At 40.2% G+C, this 20000-nt stretch overlaps 3 protein-coding genes and 1 pseudogene across 5 annotated transcripts in view; 2 read left to right on the forward strand and 2 right to left on the reverse strand.

The window, feature by feature from the left end:
• LOC137986638 (uncharacterized) overlaps window positions 1–1228 on the forward strand; it is a 2950-nt pseudogene extending 1722 nt beyond the window's left edge.
• LOC137992485 (patatin-like phospholipase domain-containing protein 7) overlaps window positions 1–20000 on the forward strand; it is a 94475-nt gene that overhangs the window by 25959 nt on the left and 48516 nt on the right. For all 3 annotated transcript variants that reach the window (XM_068837840.1, XM_068837841.1, XM_068837842.1), the window contains 5 exons: window positions 1843–2031; window positions 3911–4179; window positions 7016–7093; window positions 8597–8668; window positions 10118–10251. In XM_068837840.1, the coding sequence (XP_068693941.1) occupies window positions 1843–2031; window positions 3911–4179; window positions 7016–7093; window positions 8597–8668; window positions 10118–10251 (742 nt within the window). The remainder of the gene's footprint in view (window positions 1–1842; window positions 2032–3910; window positions 4180–7015; window positions 7094–8596; window positions 8669–10117; window positions 10252–20000) is intronic.
• On the reverse strand, window positions 11080–14634 carry LOC137989608 (histamine H2 receptor-like). The gene has a single exon (XM_068835375.1). It carries the CDS (start codon window positions 13374–13376, stop codon window positions 12420–12422), a length of 957 nt encoding a protein of 318 aa, XP_068691476.1. The 5' UTR covers window positions 13377–14634; the 3' UTR covers window positions 11080–12419.
• Window positions 14977–17193, reverse strand: LOC137989624 (histamine H2 receptor-like). Its single transcript, XM_068835376.1, has one exon. The coding sequence runs from the start codon at window positions 17159–17161 to the stop codon at window positions 16205–16207; it is 957 nt and encodes a 318-aa protein (XP_068691477.1). The 5' UTR covers window positions 17162–17193; the 3' UTR covers window positions 14977–16204.

Here is a 20000-nt window from a genome sequence, read left to right on the forward strand (position 1 = left end):
TGGCTTGACAAAGGCACCGACTTTGTCAAGGTTCTTTCTTTTGACTTCAGTAAAGCGTTTGATTTGGTCTCACATAAATAGTGTGTGATAAGCTTAAGTTTTATGATCTTAATCCTTACATCACCAATTGAATAATAAGCTTCCTTTAATAGTGACCGAAAGCGAAGGGTAGTCGTTGACGGGGTAACCACAAAGTATGCTGATATTAATAGAGGGGTACCACAAGGAACTGTCTTATGTCCTCTTCTGTTCTCTATAATGTTGAATGATATCACAGCGGCAAATCCAAGCAGTAATCTTCGTGTGAAGTACGCTGATGATACAGGGGTTTCAATAACTTCTGAAATAGCCGTCCATGATAGCCCACTGAAGGCGGCAGTTTGACAATTTTATGATAGGATTTTTAGTGAAAATCAAGGCAAACCAGCCGGCGGTATACCGCCGGTAACCGGCTTCTATTGAAACCCCTGTGATATTACCCTTAGTCCCTGTTAGATCTGGCGCAGTTGATCAATCGCAAGGAGAGGTTAATAACATCCATCGCTGGGCTACAGACAATCGAATGACGTTAAATCTTATGAAGGCCTGTGAGTTGATTCTTAGAGGGAAGACCAAAAAGCCCCTCCCAGAACCTTTACCGGATATCAAAAGAAAGAACGAATTTAAACTATTAGGGGTGACATTTAACGAGCATCAATGTATCTGGGATACCCATTTTGATCAAATGATAACTAAGGCTAGTTCTAGATTATATATTCTGAGAGTTTGTAAGTTTTACGGATATTCATGACAAGAGTTGAATTTACTCTCTGATAGGCTTGTTATGTTTCTGGTTGTTTGCCATTGAGGTCTGGTCCTGTGCCTATGACGGGAAATACCTGTCCCAGATAAATAAGTTCATTAAGCGCGCAGTCAAATATGGTTATTCAAATAAGCGACCATCTATTGTGGAACTAATGAGAACTAAGGATACCAGATTATGGAGCAAGGTTACAGCCCAAAATCATTGCCTGAATGATCTACTTCCCCCACAGAAAACACGCGCACTTCGGGAGAAAGGTCATAACTATATTTTACCACTAGTCAGATCTGAACGCTTTAAGCGCTGCTTCATAAATAGGTGCCTTTTTGGCTTTGTGTAGCCATTGAAATTTCTAGTATCGAGTGTTTTGAATGTAATATAGTATAGCACAGTATAGTTTGGTCTTATTAGTATTAGAGCGGTTTTCAAAGGAGTGTCGTAAAACCAAAACCAAAGTAATTACTTTGGCCAATCAAGAAGCACGGAGACAATCCAGTAAACCAATCAAAACTCGAAGTAATTACACGTAGCCGACACAAAACGCGGGAAAAGGTGTACGTGCGAGCCACGATTGGTTTTGGTTTCACTTCTGATTGGTTGAAGAAATGGCGCGAGAACTTTGAACCAATCACTGTGTGAAGTAATCATAAACCAAAGGAATTCGCAAGTACTTTTGACACTCAATTGAAAACCGCTTAAACCATGATGTAATTTGTTGATCGTATAAGTACCGAGAAAAGGGGAAAATATGAAAAAGGACACATCGTGACGCTCATTAAAATCCGCGCGCATTAAATTACTTCTATGCCTTGATTATCTTTCACATTTCGTGAAATTTGATTTTTGTTTACAGTCCCCAACTATCAGCGCACTTTTTGCTCGGGTAAATAAGATTTTGGTTATCATTATCGTCACACATTCTTGTCCTTCTTTTTATTTGTTTGCTGCCCTACAATTTAATTTACTCTTTAATGTAACAGACCCTCATAGCAAAATGAAGTACTTTTTCACATAGTACTTTGTTTTGTTCGCTTTTGTAGGGGAGCCGCGTGGGATCTTGGGTAAAGAAGGGAGCAAGTCGATACCTATCAAGAAACCTTTGCATCGGAGTGTGAGTTTTACCGAACCTGAGCACGAGCCAAAGGTGGAAAAGCAAATTGGACGCTGTAAGTCAGCGGCTACTCTGGAATCCATGGCGGGGACTGGGCACGAAACAGAAAATCTCTCAGGTGGGTGAATAGCAATCGACTGTCTTTTCGTAGAGCACCACTGGACACCAAGAGGCATTTTCTTGCTATAGGTTTCTGGGGATTTCTTTTGTTACAGCAGACTATTACATTAGTGGAATGGCATACTTAGTGCCTTGTAGTAACTGCAAAATGCTTTAAAATAAATTTGATTACTAATCTTCTTAATTAAGCCTTTAGTACCGACCACATAGCATTGTGCTCGACTAAGTGGGTTATTTAAAATCAAGTCAAATCAAATCACAGGCACAACTTATGTGAAAGTTTTTTTTGGGGGGGGGGAGTAAATGGGGATTTTTGAGGAAACACTATTCCAAGCAGATTAGAGAACCAACAAACACAGCAGCACTCCAAGTCTGGGAATATAAACGGCTCACATTGGTTGAAGGCTGGGGCTTTCATCACAGCAACAACCTTGCTTTCTGAATGAAATAAAGTTATATAATTGAAGTGGGGCTATAGACAAAAGGGAGAAATAATCCTTGCAATCGTCTGGACAATTAAGGGCCTACTGACGTGTTTTTTGGGGTGCGTTGCTAAAGATGTAATGGTTAAGTAATTTGAGAGAATTTGGCATTATTTTGGTCAGTTTTCCAACTTATGTAGACCAATGACCCTAACTATGCCGTCATCATGCCATGCTCATGGTCACGTGACCAATTAAAAAAAACTCTAAATTTGTCTATGTGCTACACAATTTCAGTATTTAATCAGTGGTTTGATAATTTGTATTCGTTTTTGCATCCAGCCAAGCATGGTTTTCTTTTTATTTTGAAAAATGTTCTTTTTAGAGAGATAAACAATACTGAAATACCCATAACATTTTCAAAAAAGATGATTTGAAAAAATCAATGCTTAGCTATGTTCTCTATTTGGGAGTGAAACGTGCCATATTGAAAAAAATAATTCAATTTAAAGACCGCCGGAAATTTAGCTTTTTCTCAAACCGGAAGTTTGTTCGTTTGCGCGTGCGCAGTTGATCTGAGAACGACTGCGAGGAAGGCCGAGAAAAAACCTGCGATGCAAACAACAGTTCGTGCGATTATTTTTGCTTGTGAGTGAGTTTTCTGGTCAGCTCATGATATGATGACGTCAGTCATCGGAAGTAACATTTCACTTCCTTAGCAACGCGCGAAAAATCCGTGTGTGGACCTTTAAAGCCATGAGCTATGAAGCCACTCAGTTTGGAACAACTGAGTGGCCTCATAGTCAGTTGGCAGAGCATTGCATTGGTGTCACAGAGGTCATGGGTTCGAATCTCGTTGTAGCCACCTGAATATTTAGATGTCTATAAGAGACAATTGCTTGAATGGTCCAGATAAAGGATCACTCAGTTCTTTCGTCTAAGGCCCGCACTTCAAATGTACATTTATTTCTTTCATCGAGTTATTTCACGGGAACACACGAACCCAACAAATTGACCTGCTCCCGACTAAGTTGCTAACGCTTCATAGCTCAGTCGGCGGAGCATTGTATTGGTATCACATACGGCTCATGGGTTCGAATCTCGTTGTAGCCACCTAAATTTTTGGATTTCTGTAAGAGACAATTCAGCTTAAACTGTCCAGACAGGTGCGAGGACCACTTCTCCCTTTCGTTTTTCGTCTTGTAAAAGGTCGTCCCTGAGAAAAAAAATAATGATCCCTGATTAGGTTTTCAGGCTCATTATTTTAGTCTGTTAGTAGTAAACCTATTTTGTCGTAAATGTGTTGAGTTTGATTGCGTTGACTTGGGGTATACCAAATGGGCAAAGGTTGGGAAGAAAGCGCAGAGAAACGACGTATGAAAAACTGGGTAGAATGGTCATATAAACGCAATCTTGTATATGATGTTTTGAACGACCACGTTTTCCTCCTTGCAGACATAATCCTCGCGTTGTCGGATTTTGACGCAGCACTGGGTCGAGCACGTGTTCCTTCTATCCCAGAATCCCCCAGTCGCTCTGCCATGTTTGATTTAGAACTGAGCGACAACGAAGCCAGTCCCACCTCCCTTGAGGGGCGATTTGACTTCCCGTGTACCCCTGTGAGCGAAGACGTGTCCAAGCAATTCCTCACTATGGACCCAGAAGAAGAAGATAAAATGATGAAGACGGCAGCCAGCGAGATCGCCAAGAGTCTCGACTTACCGGTAAGTTCATGCCAGTAGAAGCTGCTGTGAAGAATTTAAGACTCGAGGACTTATGCACGTACAGCGTTTATTTCACTGTCGATTTCGCCTCACAGTGTGTAACTTGTTTTTCGCCGCTAAAACAATAATGACCTTAAGCTGATATGGAGCGTTTTCACTCGCGTGATTAGCAGCCATATTGGTCAACTAAACAAAAGAATGTATTTGTATAAAAATAAAGTTCAATTCTCGTAGGATCAGTTTGGTACACCACACTAGCGACTAAATACCAGAATCGCACTGGGTGCGTACCGGGTTGTGATTGGATGTTGGCGCAGAGAGAAGGATTGTGGACATTTCACAATAAATAATAATCACTTTGTTTACCCTCTCGGATTTCAGAGTAGCTAGTAGCTAATATCTCCGAGCATTGAACATATGCAATTGTTAAGAATCCCACAACTGTTAAGAATGCATTTACATCAGCGACAGTAAATGGACTGAACGGTATAAACCCACACAATTTCTTCAACTTTGCTGACAAATACAGACCGCTGCGATCTAACCATCGTTTCAAGCTAAAGACAATACCTGCTCAATTAAATTGCTTCAAACATTCTTTATTTATACGTATCGCAAACTCATGGAACAATTTAAGGAAAGAAACTGATGAAGCAACAGAAAAAGAAAATTGTTCAGTGAATTCTCTTGATATAGTTTTATAGTTATTATCATTTTGTTTTTGTATTATGTGAATATATTCTGAAATTGTACATAGTTTTCAAAAATGTAGACAAATATTTTATTAGATTTATGTATTTAGGATTGGAAACTGATATATTCTTATGTAAGCTAAGGAGGTGGACTAGAAAGAGTTATATAACCTCTTCCACCTCCTTTCACAATTTTTCATGGGATTTTGTAGTTGTTAATATATTTTAGTACAAATACACAGGTGATTATACAAAATCGCGCGCTCTCATTGGCTCGCTATCTCGGATTATCAGCCGATAATCACCTCGACAGACAAAATGGCTGCCAGTAGTCGTTTTGCCAGTGTAAGTGAAGATGATTTCGCGTTGAAATGTTTTTTTTTTCTCTTTTTTGAAATAATCACCTGTGTATTTATACTAAAACAATTATTCGCCTCAGTCTCAGTGATTATCGGTGAATATTCACCGATAATCACTTCGCCTTCGGCGAATAATTGTTAATTGTTAGTTTTTCTTTGTTTCGCTCCAATTATCAATTGTGATTAAACCATTATTATTATTATTATTATTATTATTATTATTATTATTATTATTATTATAATTATTATTATTATTATTATTATAATAACTGGCGCGCCAGGAAATTCAACCAGTGAGTGGTCAGAAAGCGGTCTTGAACCGGGGATCTCTACGGGCCCTAACCACTCGCCCACAATAATTACATGATGTAAAGTATACATGGATAGTATTTGCGTCTGAGCACTCATTTCAACCAGCGCTGATCCGCAAAAGTAATTATAAACACTCATTTTTAGACGATGTTGTTCTAAAGATTTAAGTCTAAGCACCCATTTCTATTTGGTAAGCTTTCAATATATTGTTTCGGCTATCTCAGTTGATTACCTTAAAATTAGCTTGTTTTGCATCGCCTGTCTCAGTGGACTAGGGGATAATCTGGGAATGCTTATACGCAAGCTATCCGAAATCGAATTCGTACTCTTACTTCTTCCAAAATTGTCGTTGGAAGTTGGAAGTCTTTTAAACAACGACGTAAATCGAAGTGCACAACGTACTTCACATATGTGGAGTGAGACCGGTGCTATTCCTGGAATTAGCTGCATGTGTACGTTGAACACTAATGGCCATCCGTCAAACTGACATTGGACATTTCGTAACAATTTCACGACGCAATATCCCATCTTGATATGACAAGCTTACCGCTGTAAAAAGAACGAAAACAGGCAGAATTGGAGCTTAAGTTCAACAAGAAATAGCGTTTCTAAGCTAAGCCGTCCTGATCTACAGTATTTAGGTCTAAAAACCCCGTTAAAGACGGTTAATTTTCAATTGTTTTGCTGGGTACTACCATGTCATACTCTAAAAAATTCGACTTTCCAGGAGCGTGTCTCTTTAGTTTAGTGGATATCGGAAAATGCAAGGTGAAGCCATCGATCCGGGTTCAACTCTTTGCCTCGCCTATTGTGAATCTTCTCAGCTTGTTTAAAATGTTTGTTTCGTTGAAGTAGATTTGAAGTCTAAAGTAGATTGTACATCGTGTAAATTGAATAAAAAAGGAAATGTCAGTTTGAGGGATAGAAATAAGTGACGACCCATGTGTACACCACCATGGCCGTCATTTCTTTATGTGGGCACAGCCACAAGGCCGCCCTGACGTCACGTCAAAACATTCTATAGCCTGTTGGTCAGTAATGTATGGAAGACTGTAACCTGAATTAAGGCAGATGAAATCAAGTGTTGGCTTTCCGATGAAAGGGGAAAATTGGTTACCCGAAAAAAAAAACGTCTCTGAGTAAAGGAGAGAACTACGAAACTTAACCCAGACGTGACACCGAGTACGAATGAATGGACGGAACACCCCACTCAACACGATTCATGTTTAAGGAAGAGAAGAGAGAAGAAGGAGGGGGGGGGAGGGTGGGGAGGGAGGGTGGTGCGAGCACTTCAAGAGGACTTTTGAGTCGCAAAAGATCGTTTGGTCGTTGTCTTGCACTGTCATTAAAACGTCAAAGGGAACAAAAGTTTGTCTTTTTCATACAGCTGTTTCTCCACCCCACTTCAAATGACCATTTTGTCAAGTACTTGTCACCTGGATCCATATATTTTGCGACGTTCTCGTGTTTTAGGACTCTTCGATTCTGGAAGGCATTCTTTCCATAGCAAGTATTCCTTCTGGCACAGTCCTCATGAAACAAGCCGATGCGGTAAGGAAACGCACAATTTTCCAGGCGTTGTTTGTTATTTTTGAACTCCATTTGATGTTCAGTAGCGGTCGTCTCCACTGAAGTAAATGTAAGCTAGTTGGCATTAAAACAGCAGTATAGACCTAATCGGCTAACTCAGTAGACCTTATTCCGAAATGGCCGTCATTTAAATATTCTTTTGTTTTTATTCAAATTGGCCCTTGATGCCTCGTTCTTGAGCTGAAAATTCAAAAGATTATTTTGCCTTGAACGAGGCATCAAGGTCTAATTTGAATGAAAACAAAAGAATATCTAAATGGCAGCCATTTTGGAATAAGGTGTATGTGGTACCCAAATCAAATCTCCTGGGCCCCGTTGTTCGAAAGCTGATTAACTTAATCCAGGATTAGCGTAAACGTTTGTTTCATGTTTTCAACTTTTTGGTGAAAGTTTGGTTTGCTTATTTTTGTTTTTCAAGATTGACTTCTTCTAATGTAAAGTTTGGTCGAATATCAGCGTTGACCAGCATTTGGGAGTAGAGAAATAAACTTCTTGGTTAACTTTTAATCTGGGATTAGCGTTAATCGGCTTTTGAACAACCGGGCCCTGGGGTTAAGAATCTTTGTGTATTGTATTTGCATTATGATAGTTGTGGTTACACACATCTTGGGTTTGGGGCCTTCCGGAGGGTAAATGGCTTGGGTGTGGTTCAGGTCAGGTTTCATGTTACACTTGGGGATGCGATTACGCAGTAAAAGACTCCCCTTGGGGTAAAATAATAGGTATGATTAATATAATTAGGGATCTTCTTGTATTAGGTACGTTCTGCTTTGTGATTGGCCAAGCCACTTCAGGGAGCAGATAAACCGTACTTTTCAGTTCAGGAACTGTCATGGGAAGTTCTTTTGTTCTTTCTTATGTATCCCATGGAAATAACTTTTTTTTAAAGGTGGTTACACACAAAAAGCGTCCTTGTCCGTGGGAAAATGCTATTTACCCATGGGTAAAAGGGCTAGTGTAACCACAACTAATATAGCATTCACATTTAAATGGTGTGGAAGTATGTGGAACAGAACATTTTATTCCCAAAGGGTTTGAATTGGGTACAACATTGAGTTAGCCAATTTGGTCTATTTATAAAAAAAGAAAAAAAAAACGGTGAGGATTTTATCGTGACCAGCCCAACTCCAGCCTCAGTTTCACTCGAAGGCCAGGTTACTTAGCACTTAAATGGACTATTCACCCACCTGTTCTGGTTGAAGATGATTAGTGCCAACTTTAAACATGCATGAGGCAGAATTATTTACTTCAAACCACTCATTCCGCTACCTATTGACCCTCGTTCGATTTGAATGAACTAATACATTTTCCCCTTAATTGAAATTTAAATTGAACGAGCTTATAATGCAATGACAATCAGTACTAGTTACTTCCACACCTATTACACAATAGAATATCATGGACACCGGTATTTAAGGAAAGAAACTTTAACGGGTATTGTTTGTTCCCTTTCCTAATTTATAGGACTGCAGTTTGTATTTTGTTGTAACTGGTTCGCTGGAAGTCACACAGAAAAGCCTCAGCGGTGACCAAGAGGTTAGTTGTGAATTGTGACACCCATCGACTTGACGCTTTTCATTACTGGGAAGTCCGTCCCAACAAACGCAGTGCAAGACCTCATGCAACTCCGGCGTCAAACCCCTGGGAAATGGCCTACGAGTCCCATTTAATGGCAGCCTTTCCCTGTTTTGTTTTGTTTTTTTTTTACTTCCGGTTCTCACTTGGATGTTTGTCGACAGACCTCGTTGTATTAGCGATTCAATAGTCCAAAGTAAAGGTATTGACATTCTTGTATCACTCACCTGTTTTGTTAGACAGACAGACAGACAGACAGACGATCATTCTTGCATTTAGGTACAATGACGCGTTCCTTTTACCTTAGAGCATAACGTGACGGTTCACTGAATGGTATTAAACTGTACAGACGGTGTTCGGGGTCCCTTACAATGGAGTCCAAAGTATTACTATACATAGCCGTGTGATCAAATCTACAATCGGGACAATGTACATCAGTTTAACAGCCTCTTGGTATGGCGGACCGGGCATATTATAGACATCGCCCGCTTTTCCACTCGCACCAACTCATCGTTTAGGTGCTATACCTTGACTGGGCATAAAAAAGGCAGAGCGTATACAAGCAGTGTAAAAGGAAGACATACCCTGCCTAGGAACTCTTGATCTCTTTAGCTGCACTAAGAAATACAGACGCTTCGACGCTTTCTTGATTATGTCACTCATATGCTGTTTTATTCTTCGCACTGTGACTTGAAAACTACGGTCAGATTTGGCCGAATCTTGTCGCGAAAACTACTGTACCAGAAGCTCATGATCTTCCAGCGTGGAACTCTGGTTCAGAGCTGGAAGGAAGGAAAGGAACTTTATTTAAGTGTCTCGTAGATTTAGCGCTGGAGCACTAATTGGGAACACTGTAAAGTAAAATTAACAATTAACACCATAAGTCAAATGTTAGTTTTTGAGGAGAGGGGAAACCGGAGTACCCGGAGAAAACCTCTCGGTGCGGAGTAGAGAACCAACTAACTCAACCCACATATGACGCCAAGTCGAGGAATCGAACCTGGGCCACATTGGTGGGAGGCGAGTGCTCTCACCACTGCGCCATCCCTGCACCCCCTGGGTTTTTTCTTTATATTTGGATGTAACGTACCTCGTTCATTTTCCCGCGCAGTTGTCCATATTTGGGCATAAAATTGGTGTCCTAAAATCCCCAGCTTTGTTCCAAGGAAAAGAGTTGAAAGTCACACGCTTCAAGGTCACGTGCTTCTGACTGTACTTATGAGGTAGCCATCTATGACGTGTCAGGGAGGTAATCGATGATTGCTTGCACTGTGCCATAATATAAAATATGCTTTGGCCCTTCTTGCAAGTCGGTCCTTACTAAAATGCAGAAATGTGAAAAATACCCAATTTCAATGGTTTATCCCGTATTTAGCGTTAACATAATTTTCTCTTGATTTTGTTTCGCAGTATCACCTGTACACAGCCCTCCCTGGGGAATTCGTCGGTGTTCTGTCGGTGATAACTGGGGAACCTTCATTCTTCAACGTGAAGGCAACAAAGCAGTGTCACGTGGTGATCATTAGCAAAGCTAACTTCTACAGGTAAGGAAGATAGAGCGAGTTTCAATCGAGTGTCGTAAAACCCAAACCAAAGTAATTACTTTGGCCAATCAAAAAGGACAGAGATAATCCAGTAAACCAATCAAAACCTGAAGTAATTACACGTAGCCGACACAAAGCGCGGGAAAATGGGCATGCGCGAGCCACGATTGGTTTTGGTTTTACTTCTGATTGGCTGAAAAAGTGGCGCGAGAAGTTTAAACCAATCACTGAGTGAAGTAATGCAAAACCAAAGAAATTTGCTAATCACTCTCGACGCTCAATTGAAAACCGCTCAAAGGTATGATTTGAGTGTATTCATAGTTTTGCTTTGTCAAGAGTATATGAGGCCGGCTGAAGATAATATGGGTAAATAAGAGTGTTTAAACGTGCTTCTCGTATTTACTAATAACTATATGATATGTTGTTAGTACACTTAATGACATGTGCCCGAGGACGCTGGAGGATTAATTTCACATGTATTTTCAAACTTTTCACGAAATTGTAAAAGTAGTATGAAGTCATCAATGTGAAGTATCTGAAGGCTACAACGGGGACATTTCTTCATCAATTTAGTTATAACTAATGTCCTAACTCCCACAAAGCTTCTGTAGCTCACTGGTTTGTCATCCGAAAGAATAATCTAAAGGTCATCGGTTCGGTTCCAGTTCCTCGGAAATTTTCCGAGTATTGTCGAAGTTGGATATGCAGTCTACATTGAAATGCAAATTTTCAACGTGCTCGTAATTGTCAAGTAATTGAAAAGTGTCTCGTCCTTTTTCTAAATGTTCATTAATCGCTTCGTTGCGTGTTTCGTGCAGGTCCAAATACAAGGGTGATCCTTAAACGCATTACTTTGTGTTGAAGACGATTCAAGTGTGAGTGATAATGTGTTTACGCCATTGCACTGCAACGTGTAAGTTGCATGGTTTCGTGATACAATCCACAATCCGTGATACCTCGAAAGTAACCTGTCAGCTGCCAGCACCCAGAGTAACAATCTGTAGTCAATTTCGAACCACGTGCGGTCGTTGTGGTGGTAATTTTTGGTAACCGTTAGCAACCATCTTTCCTTGGACGGTTAAAAACTTTATTGTTATTCTCTTCAACGTTTTTCCTTGGTTACCTTTGGTGATTCAATCTCTCTTCTCTTTTTAAAACATGTTGGCGTTTAGACCTCATACCAGGTGGGATTTCTGGCAATATGTGTTTGTTTAAGATATTTATTTGATGCAACCAGTTTGCGAAGCATCCAACTGTGTGTAAATAAATTCGATGCATATCAATTTTGTTTCGTTTACCTTTCCGCCTTCGGTGGAAATTTATTCACAGCTTGAAATGGAAATTTCATGCCGTGCTAATTTTTTGTTTTGTTTTTGATGCAGACAGCGTTGCGCCTTCTCACTGACCATTTTTCCCCCTGGTGTTTTATTTTATTCCTTTTACTAATAAAACTACTAATTTAGATTACGTATTTGAGGTTTTGTTTGTGGGGTTACTCTGGAAAGAGTCTTCAATCGTTTAATTTTCGAACTGCTGTAACTTTGGTTTTTATATGGATTGCAATCAATCTCTTGTATGAAAATACCACCGACTCTGCTTGAAATTCAGATAAGACAAAATTAGTTTTTGCGTGGGCTGACTCTTGTAAGTATATTCTTAAATATCAGTTAATCATTTGATGGCGAAGACTTGAGTATTAAACTTTTGCTCTCTCTTAAGTGACGCGTTCGGCCTCAGTTCCACCTCGCTCTAAAAAGGCAAGAAAGTACGAAAAGTTTTTAAGTACTTAAAAGGTTTCGTGTTTTCCTGTACGATGACTCTGTTTAGTTTATTCAAGACCATGTTCTGTTCATTTTATGCGGGCATACATTGTTGTGCTATTTACAAAATGGTTGCATACAACGTTTTATCTTGCTAAAGATCGTGCTGTGGAAGTTTGTCTTAAACTCTTCCGCCATTTCCCAACCATTGGTCAAGAAAGTACGCCATTTGCAATTTGATGCCGGCTTATCTTCAACTTAAGTTTATTTGTGTTGGCCCATAATTAAAATTACCCTTCGTCCGTTTTCATTTCACATGGCTCTTACTTAGCGCCCGGTTCCTCTTTTGCTCTCGTTTTATATTTAATTCAATGAACGGCTGCATTGAAGTGATATTAAAAGGAGCTGCTATCCTTGACTGTCGATCCCTAGTTCCTCACTGCGAGTTTTACCCTTTGCGACCATTATCCGGCTGGACCTAAGGCGGTTCATTTGAAAGACACGTTTCATCTCGTTTCTGAACGCGTTACTTCTCATTGAATATAGCCATGGATTGATTCCAGATGATGTGAATGCTATGAGCTCAACCCAAAGCCAAACCAATTCCATATTTGGCTTGGTACAGTTATCCCTCGTTATCAATTCTACGAAAGATGCTATCAAACTTGGTAACCACGATATTATGAACAGAGCCACAACATAGCCCACCGTCTTTGCTGTTTTTCGATTTCGCACTCCCTCGGCGGCAAACTGAGCTCGAAAACCCAAGGTTTGTGTGGCGATTTTCCTAGATTGCCTTCTGGCCAACACAAAGATGCGATAGTAACAAAATATGATCAGCATCATCGGAAGAAGAATTGTTATTCCGGTAACGCAAGCCCAAAGGATGGGCAGCATCGTTGGGCTCCTTACCCATAGGCGCGAAAACGCAGAGGTAAGAGACGCAATCCACACGAATATCACTGCAACGCGGCATCGTTCGTATGTCATAATCTGGTTGTACTGCAGAGCAGATCGAACGGCGATGTATCTATCCAAGCTCACCACACTCAAGCTAAAGGTGGTCGTTATGCTGGTCTGAATCCAAAGACAGCCGATGGCGATATCGAGCGGTTGATTCGGTGCTCGGGGCGAGATGATGCATCGTGCAATCCATACTGGATCGATGACCAGTCCCACAAAGAAATCAGCAAGAGCCAAGGAACTTACTAGCAAGTTAGAAATGGTTCTCAGAGATCGGGATTTGAATATCACCCAAAGGAAAACTCCATTGCCAAGAATAGTGGGCAGTGCGAAGATGGCGTAAAGGGACGACAGAGTAATTATCGAAGAAAGCGACAATGTGAGAGTGCAGGATTGTGTCATTCTTAGATTTGCTTCAAGAGTGTTTAGCTCGTTTTCTCAAAGAAACGAAGGGCTTGGCTAATTCGCTAAGGCATGCATCTGCATTTAATGCCGCGATTTGGCTGTCCGTGGAGGTCTCGGATCCTTTTCATTGTCAATTCAATAACATAATCTTGGATTTAATTGCTTTAGCACAATTAATTTTCCCAGCTTTGTTTATCTAGAATAACATGAAAATTTTGAAGACCATTTTTTTTAGATCTTTAAAATGGAACCGGAGACATGTCGATTTCCATCTGAAGTCAATGCGAAATTAGAAACTATTGTTTCGTTTTTGAAGGGTTCGGACTTGTGTCCAACTCATGGTGGAGAATTTTTCATTACATATTGCTTCTATTCAATCCAGGTAATTTCCTCGTCTCGTTTTTTCTTCATAGAAATGCTAGATGATTACGGGTAGCTTTATTTTTTTTGCATGTATGGAGTAAAACAGCAAATTGTTAAAACCGACGCAGCTGGCATAAACATTAATTTTTTACTTATTACAATAGTTTCTTTTCTGTCATTGGAGCTTACAACTGAAACTTAACGGCTTGACTCCATGAATGCAGTGAAAGTAGCACACGAAAAAACAAAAAAAAATCTCTGCTGGTCGTGTGTAAAGTTGTAGAAAAAAAACGCGATCTTCTTGCTTAATTTTGTGATGCAAACTCGTTTAAATACTCTGTGTCATCTGTGGGATTTTATCTACATCTCGAAGCTCTAATTTTCTGTGTTATTTTCTGCCCTCATAAGGGATTGCAGCAGCGATATGTTAGACTTTAATTAAAGCTAAATTATACGGGTAATTTCAAGCAACCTTACTACGATTTTGTCTTCTTTGCAAGCGTTGCAACCAATTCTACTTTTGGTCTTTTTTTTTTTTTTTCATTTTGAATTTTTCTAGCATGCGCAGTACAGCGAATTGCGCATGTGCAGCATTAGTGTTTTCCTCTTGTAACCGATAAAATTGTCATGTCAACGGTGAAGTGATATATGAAATGGATCATATATGAACTGCGGATATGAAATCAAGTAAAGATGTGATCTTCGCAGGTATGAACGCAATTTTTGCAATTGCGTAAAGAAGCTTGAAAAATTCAGGACTTCAACGGGGTTTAAACCCGTGACCTCGCGATACCGGTGCGACGCTCTAACCAACTGAGCTATGAAGCCACTGACGTTGGGAGCTGGTCATTTGTGGGTTCTAATGTTCCCGTGAGGAATGAATCAACCATGAAATGATATATGAGATGAATCATATATGAACTGCAGATATGAAATCAAGTGAAGCTGTGATCCTCGCAGTCAGGAACGCAATTTCTGCAATTGCGTAAAGAAGCACCGGCTTCGCGAGGTCACGGGTTCAAACCCCGTTGAAGTCCTGAATTGCAAAAATTACGTTCATAACAGCGAGGATCATAGCTTCACTTAAAATTGTCGTGTGGTGGCGTTTTCGTTACCATAGCAGTCAAATTGCAGGAGCGGATCCAGAGTGGTGACGGTCAGAAGCCTCAGGTCATCCTAAGGGGGAGGGGGGCACCCCTGCACCCTCCCCCCTCCCCCTCCCCCTCCCCTTAGATCCGCCCCTGTACTGAGTTACTTGATTTGAACTATCTATTCGAAGATTAACAAAAAGCGCAGAAACGTAAACGAATGCGTAGAAAGTTTAACAGTTCAGTTGTGATTTCTCAAACTGTTGAGTTGTGATTTTTCAAACATGAAACGGTGGAATCTGGGACGTAGGGATTGATTGTAGTCAGCGCATACTGTTCTTGTCGAGTCGATTACTTCAAATATTGTAGGGCCTGGATTTTCCTCCACATCACATGCTTGTCTTATCATCAGTGGAATATAAATATTGTAGAATGTCATTTGTGTGCACCAAAATTTCACTTCGTTCCACATTTTGTATTGCCCAACCACTTCTTTCAACGTTGGTAAGTAAAACACATTAAAATACAACATCATAAACGTAATTTTCCAAAATCGTCTTCTCAGACGTGACAAAACAGCCTTTGTCTTAACAAAGCTGTCATGACTGCTAATCCGATATTGTTCAATTGACGTCGAACCCGAACGATATATTAGGGCCCTTTATACGAGAGAAAATAAGCCGCGGCAACTTTGGTAGATGCGAGGATAGCTTGGAAAAAAGCCCCAGGCCTTGAACGATGCTCGAACCCATGACTACCTCAGCTGCTCTTGTGTATTATTTTATGTATTTCAATTTTCACATTTCTTAGCGGAGCTCCGCGCGGAGCACCATTGGGAAGAAAATATGGTAAGCCATCTCTGCGAGAAAATTTGGTTTTGGTCACCGTACGTACGTCCACCTCTCCATGTATTCCAATGTGACCAGTATCACGTGACCGTATCGCGGGCTCAAGTTTAGAGCTTGTCAAGGTCAGATTTTTCAACTTTGCCGCTGACCAGAGACAATAAAGGAACTGGAAAATATTTTTGAAACAAACGATTTGTGAAAACAGGTTATTGCAGAGATGCAGAAGACAATTTTAATGGACAGTGAGACAATAATCCGAAAAGTGTTATCAGGACTTGTCCGCAGTGACATCGAGTAAAATTCATGATAAAAGCGAAGTTGTGAAAGGGGTCAAGAAAATACGCCATTTGCAATTTGATGCCGGCTTATCTTCAACTTAAGATTATTTGTGTTGGCCCATAATTAAAATTACTCTTCGTCCGTTTTCATTTCACATGGCTCTTACTTAGCGCCCGGTTCCTCATTTGCTCCCGTTTTACATTTAATTCAATGAACGGCTGCATTGAAGTGATATTAAAAGGAGCTGCTATGCTTGACTGTCGATCCCTAGTTCCTCACTGCGAGTTTTACCCTTTGCGACCATTATCCGGCTGGACCTAAGGCGGTTCATTCGAAAGACACGTTTCATCTCGTTTCTGAACGCGTTACTTCTCATTGAATATAGCCATGGATTGATTCCAGATGATGTGAATGCTATGAGCTCAACCCAAAGCCAAACCAATTCCATATTTGGCTTGGTACAGTTATCCCTCGATGTCAATTCTACGAAAGATACTATCAAACTTGGTAACCACGATATTATGAACAGAGCCACAACATAGCCCACCGTCTTTGCTGTTTTTCGATTTCGCACTCCCTCGGCGGCAAACTGAGCTCGAAAACCCAAGGTTTGTGTGGCGATTTTCCTAGATTGCCTTCTGGCCAACACAAAGATGCGATAGTAACAAAATATGATCAGCATCATCGGAAGAAGAATTGTTATTCCGGTAACGCAAGCCCAAAGGATGGGCAGCATTGCTGGGCTCCTTACCCATAGGCGCGAAAACGCAGAGGTAAGAGACGCAATCCACACGAATGTCACTGCAACGCGGCATCGTTCGTATGTCATAATCTGGTTGTACTGCAGAGCAGATCGAACGGCGATGTATCTATCCAAGCTCACCACACTCAAGCTAAAGGTGGTCGTTATGCTGGTCTGAATCCAAAGACAGCCGATGGCGATATCGAGCGGATGATTCCGTGCTCGGGGCGAGATGATGCATCGTGCAATCCATACTGGATCGATGACCAGTCCCACAAAGAAATCAGCAAGAGCCAAGGAACTTACTAGCAAGTTAGAAATGGTTCTCAGAGATCGGGATTTGAATATCACCCAAAGGAAAACTCCATTGCCAAGAATAGTGGGCAGTGCGAAGATGGCGTAAAGGGACGACAGAGTAATTATCGAAGAAAGCGACAATGCGAAAGTGCAGAATTGTGTCATTCTTAGATTTGCTTCAAGAGTGTTTAGCTCGTTTTCTCAAAGAAACGAAGGGCTTGACTAATTCGCTAAGGCATGCATCTGCTTTTAATGCCGCGATTTGGCTGTCCGTGGAGGTCTCGGATCCTTTTCATTATCAATTCAATATCATAATCTTGGATTTAATTGCTTTAACACAATTAATTTTCACAGCGTTGTTTATCTAGAATAACATGAAAATTTTGAAGACCATTTTTTTTTAATCTTTAAAATGGGACCGGAGACATGTCGATTTCCATCTGAAGCCAACGCGAAATTAGAAACTATTGTTTCTTTTTGAAGGGTTCGGACTTGTGTCCAACTCATGGTGGAGAATTTTTCATTACATATTGGTTTTATTCAATCCAGGTAATTTCCTAGTCTCGTTCTTTCTTCATAGAAATGCTAGATGATTACGGGTAGCTTTATTTTTTTTGCATGTATGGAGTAAAACAGCAAATTGTTAAAACCGACGCAGCTGGCATAAACATTAATTTTTTACTTATTACAATAGTTTCTTTTCTGTCATTGGAGCTTACAACTGAAACTTAACGGCTTGACTCCATGAATGCAGTGAAAGTAGCACCCGAAAAAACAAAAAAAAATCTCTGCTGGTCGTGTGTAAAGTTGTAGAAAAAAAACGCGATCTTCTTGCTTAATTTTGTGATGCAAACTCGTTTAAATACTCTGTGTCATCTGTGGGATTTTATCTACATCTCGAAGCTCTAATTTTCTGTGTTATCTTCTGTCCTCATGAGAGATTGCAGCAGCGATATGTTAGACTTTAATTAAAGCTAAATTATACGGGTAATTTCAAGCAACCTTACTACGATTTTATCTTCTTTGCAAGCGTTGCAACCAATTCTACTTTTGGTCTTTGTTTTTTTTTTTTTCATTTTGAATTTTTCTAGCATGCGCAGTACAGCGAATTGCGCATGTGCAGCATTAGTGTTTTCCTCTTGTAACCGATAAAATTGTCATGTCAACGATGAAATGATATATGAAATGGATCATATAAGAACTGCGGATATGAAATCAAGTGACAATATCGCGGGCTCAAGTTTAGAGCTTGTCGAGGTCAGATTTTTCAACTTTACCGGTGACCAGAGACAATAAAGGAACTGGAAAATATTTTTGAAACAAACGATTTGTGAAAACAGGTTATTGCGGAGATGCAGAAGACAATTTTAATGGACAGTGAGACAATAATCCGAAAAGTGTTATCAGGACTTGTCCGGAGTGGCATCGAGTAAAATTCATGATAAAAACGAAGTTGTGAAAGGGGCCAACAAAATTCTTGGTGGTCCCTCAATCGGGCCATATTGTTTGAATTTGAAATATAGCTATAATTAATCTTTATAATAATAATAATAATAATAATAATAATAATAATAATCATAATAATCATAAACATAATAAACATAATAGTCATAATAATAATAATAATCATAATCATAGTAATAATCATAATAATAATAATAATCATAATAATCATAATCATAATCATAATCATAATAGAGCAGTTGTCAACTAAGTGTCGAAAGTAATTAGTGAACTGCTTTGGTTTTGCGTTTCTTCACTCAGTGATTGGTTCAAATTTCTCGCGCCACTCTTTCAACCAATCAGAAGTAAAATCAAAACCAATCGCGGCTCGGGCGTGCGCATTTTCCCCGCGCTTTGTGTCGGCTACGTGTAAATTACTTTAAGTTTTGATTGGTTTACTGGATTGTCTCCGTCCTTTTTGATTGGCTAAAGTAATTACTTTGGTTTTACGACACTCGATTGAAACTTGCTGTAGATATTTATTTGGGAATAAAACGAAAGGAAGTGTCACGCTTTTCACTACTCGAGGACTATTACTAATAGTTCTTTCGTCGCGTAGCCAATCAAAATGGAGGATTTGCATTAATCCACTAGTTGGGTGATAATAATTTCCGTTAGTGAATGTGTTGAGAGTGAACAAAGAATGCTTAACCACTACCTTGTGAATAGTAAGGAAAGCTTGATGAAGTATGTGGCAGTGGAAATGGGACTAGTTAATGGCGAGGTAGAGAGTAAAGAGGATTTTAAGAAGAGAAAGGGAAATGAGAAAAGGGAGGCTATCCGGGAAATGAAGCTGAGTGGTCAATTTGAGAGAGAAACCGAGGAAATAAAGACTGAGATATCATGGAACTGGTTGACAAAAGGGGACTTAAAGAGAGAGACGGAGAGTCTGCTGATAGCAGCCCAAGACCAAGTTCTGAACACGAACTCAGTGAAGAGGAATATCTACAAGTGCTGGTTGTGTGGAGAGTGTGACCCATCTTAGCAGTGCATGTAAAATGCTAGCGCGGCAAAGGGAATGTCAACTCCGTCATGACAAAGTCTGTCAACACCCACACTGGTTACTATGTAAAAAGAATGGGTATGAGGTCAGTGACCACTGGTACGGCCATTTCACATTCAGGGTTCTGGACTATGCAGATAAGCCTAAGATCTTTTGGGACCTCGACTTTATAACGGACAGAGAGATTGAACATCGGAGGCCCTACATTGTGGTCTTCAAAAAGGAACCGCGCGAGTGTCAGATGATGGATATTTCAGTACCTGGGGATCAAAACATCACACTGAAGGAAGGGAAAAAAATTGCAAACTACCCTGAGCTAAAGGTGGAGGTTGCAAGGATGTGCCTGCCTCCACGGTGAAAGTCGTACCAGTTGTGATCGGAGAATTGGGCTCAATTCCATTGAAGCTAAAAAGCTATCTGTGCCAACTTGACGTTGACTGCAACATCAGCGTTCTTCAGTAATCAGCTTTGCTGGGAACAGCACATGTTTTGAGAAAA

Source organism: Montipora foliosa, chromosome 2 (assembly GCF_036669935.1).
Source record: "Montipora foliosa isolate CH-2021 chromosome 2, ASM3666993v2, whole genome shotgun sequence".
Lineage (NCBI taxonomy): Eukaryota > Metazoa > Cnidaria > Anthozoa > Scleractinia > Acroporidae > Montipora > Montipora foliosa.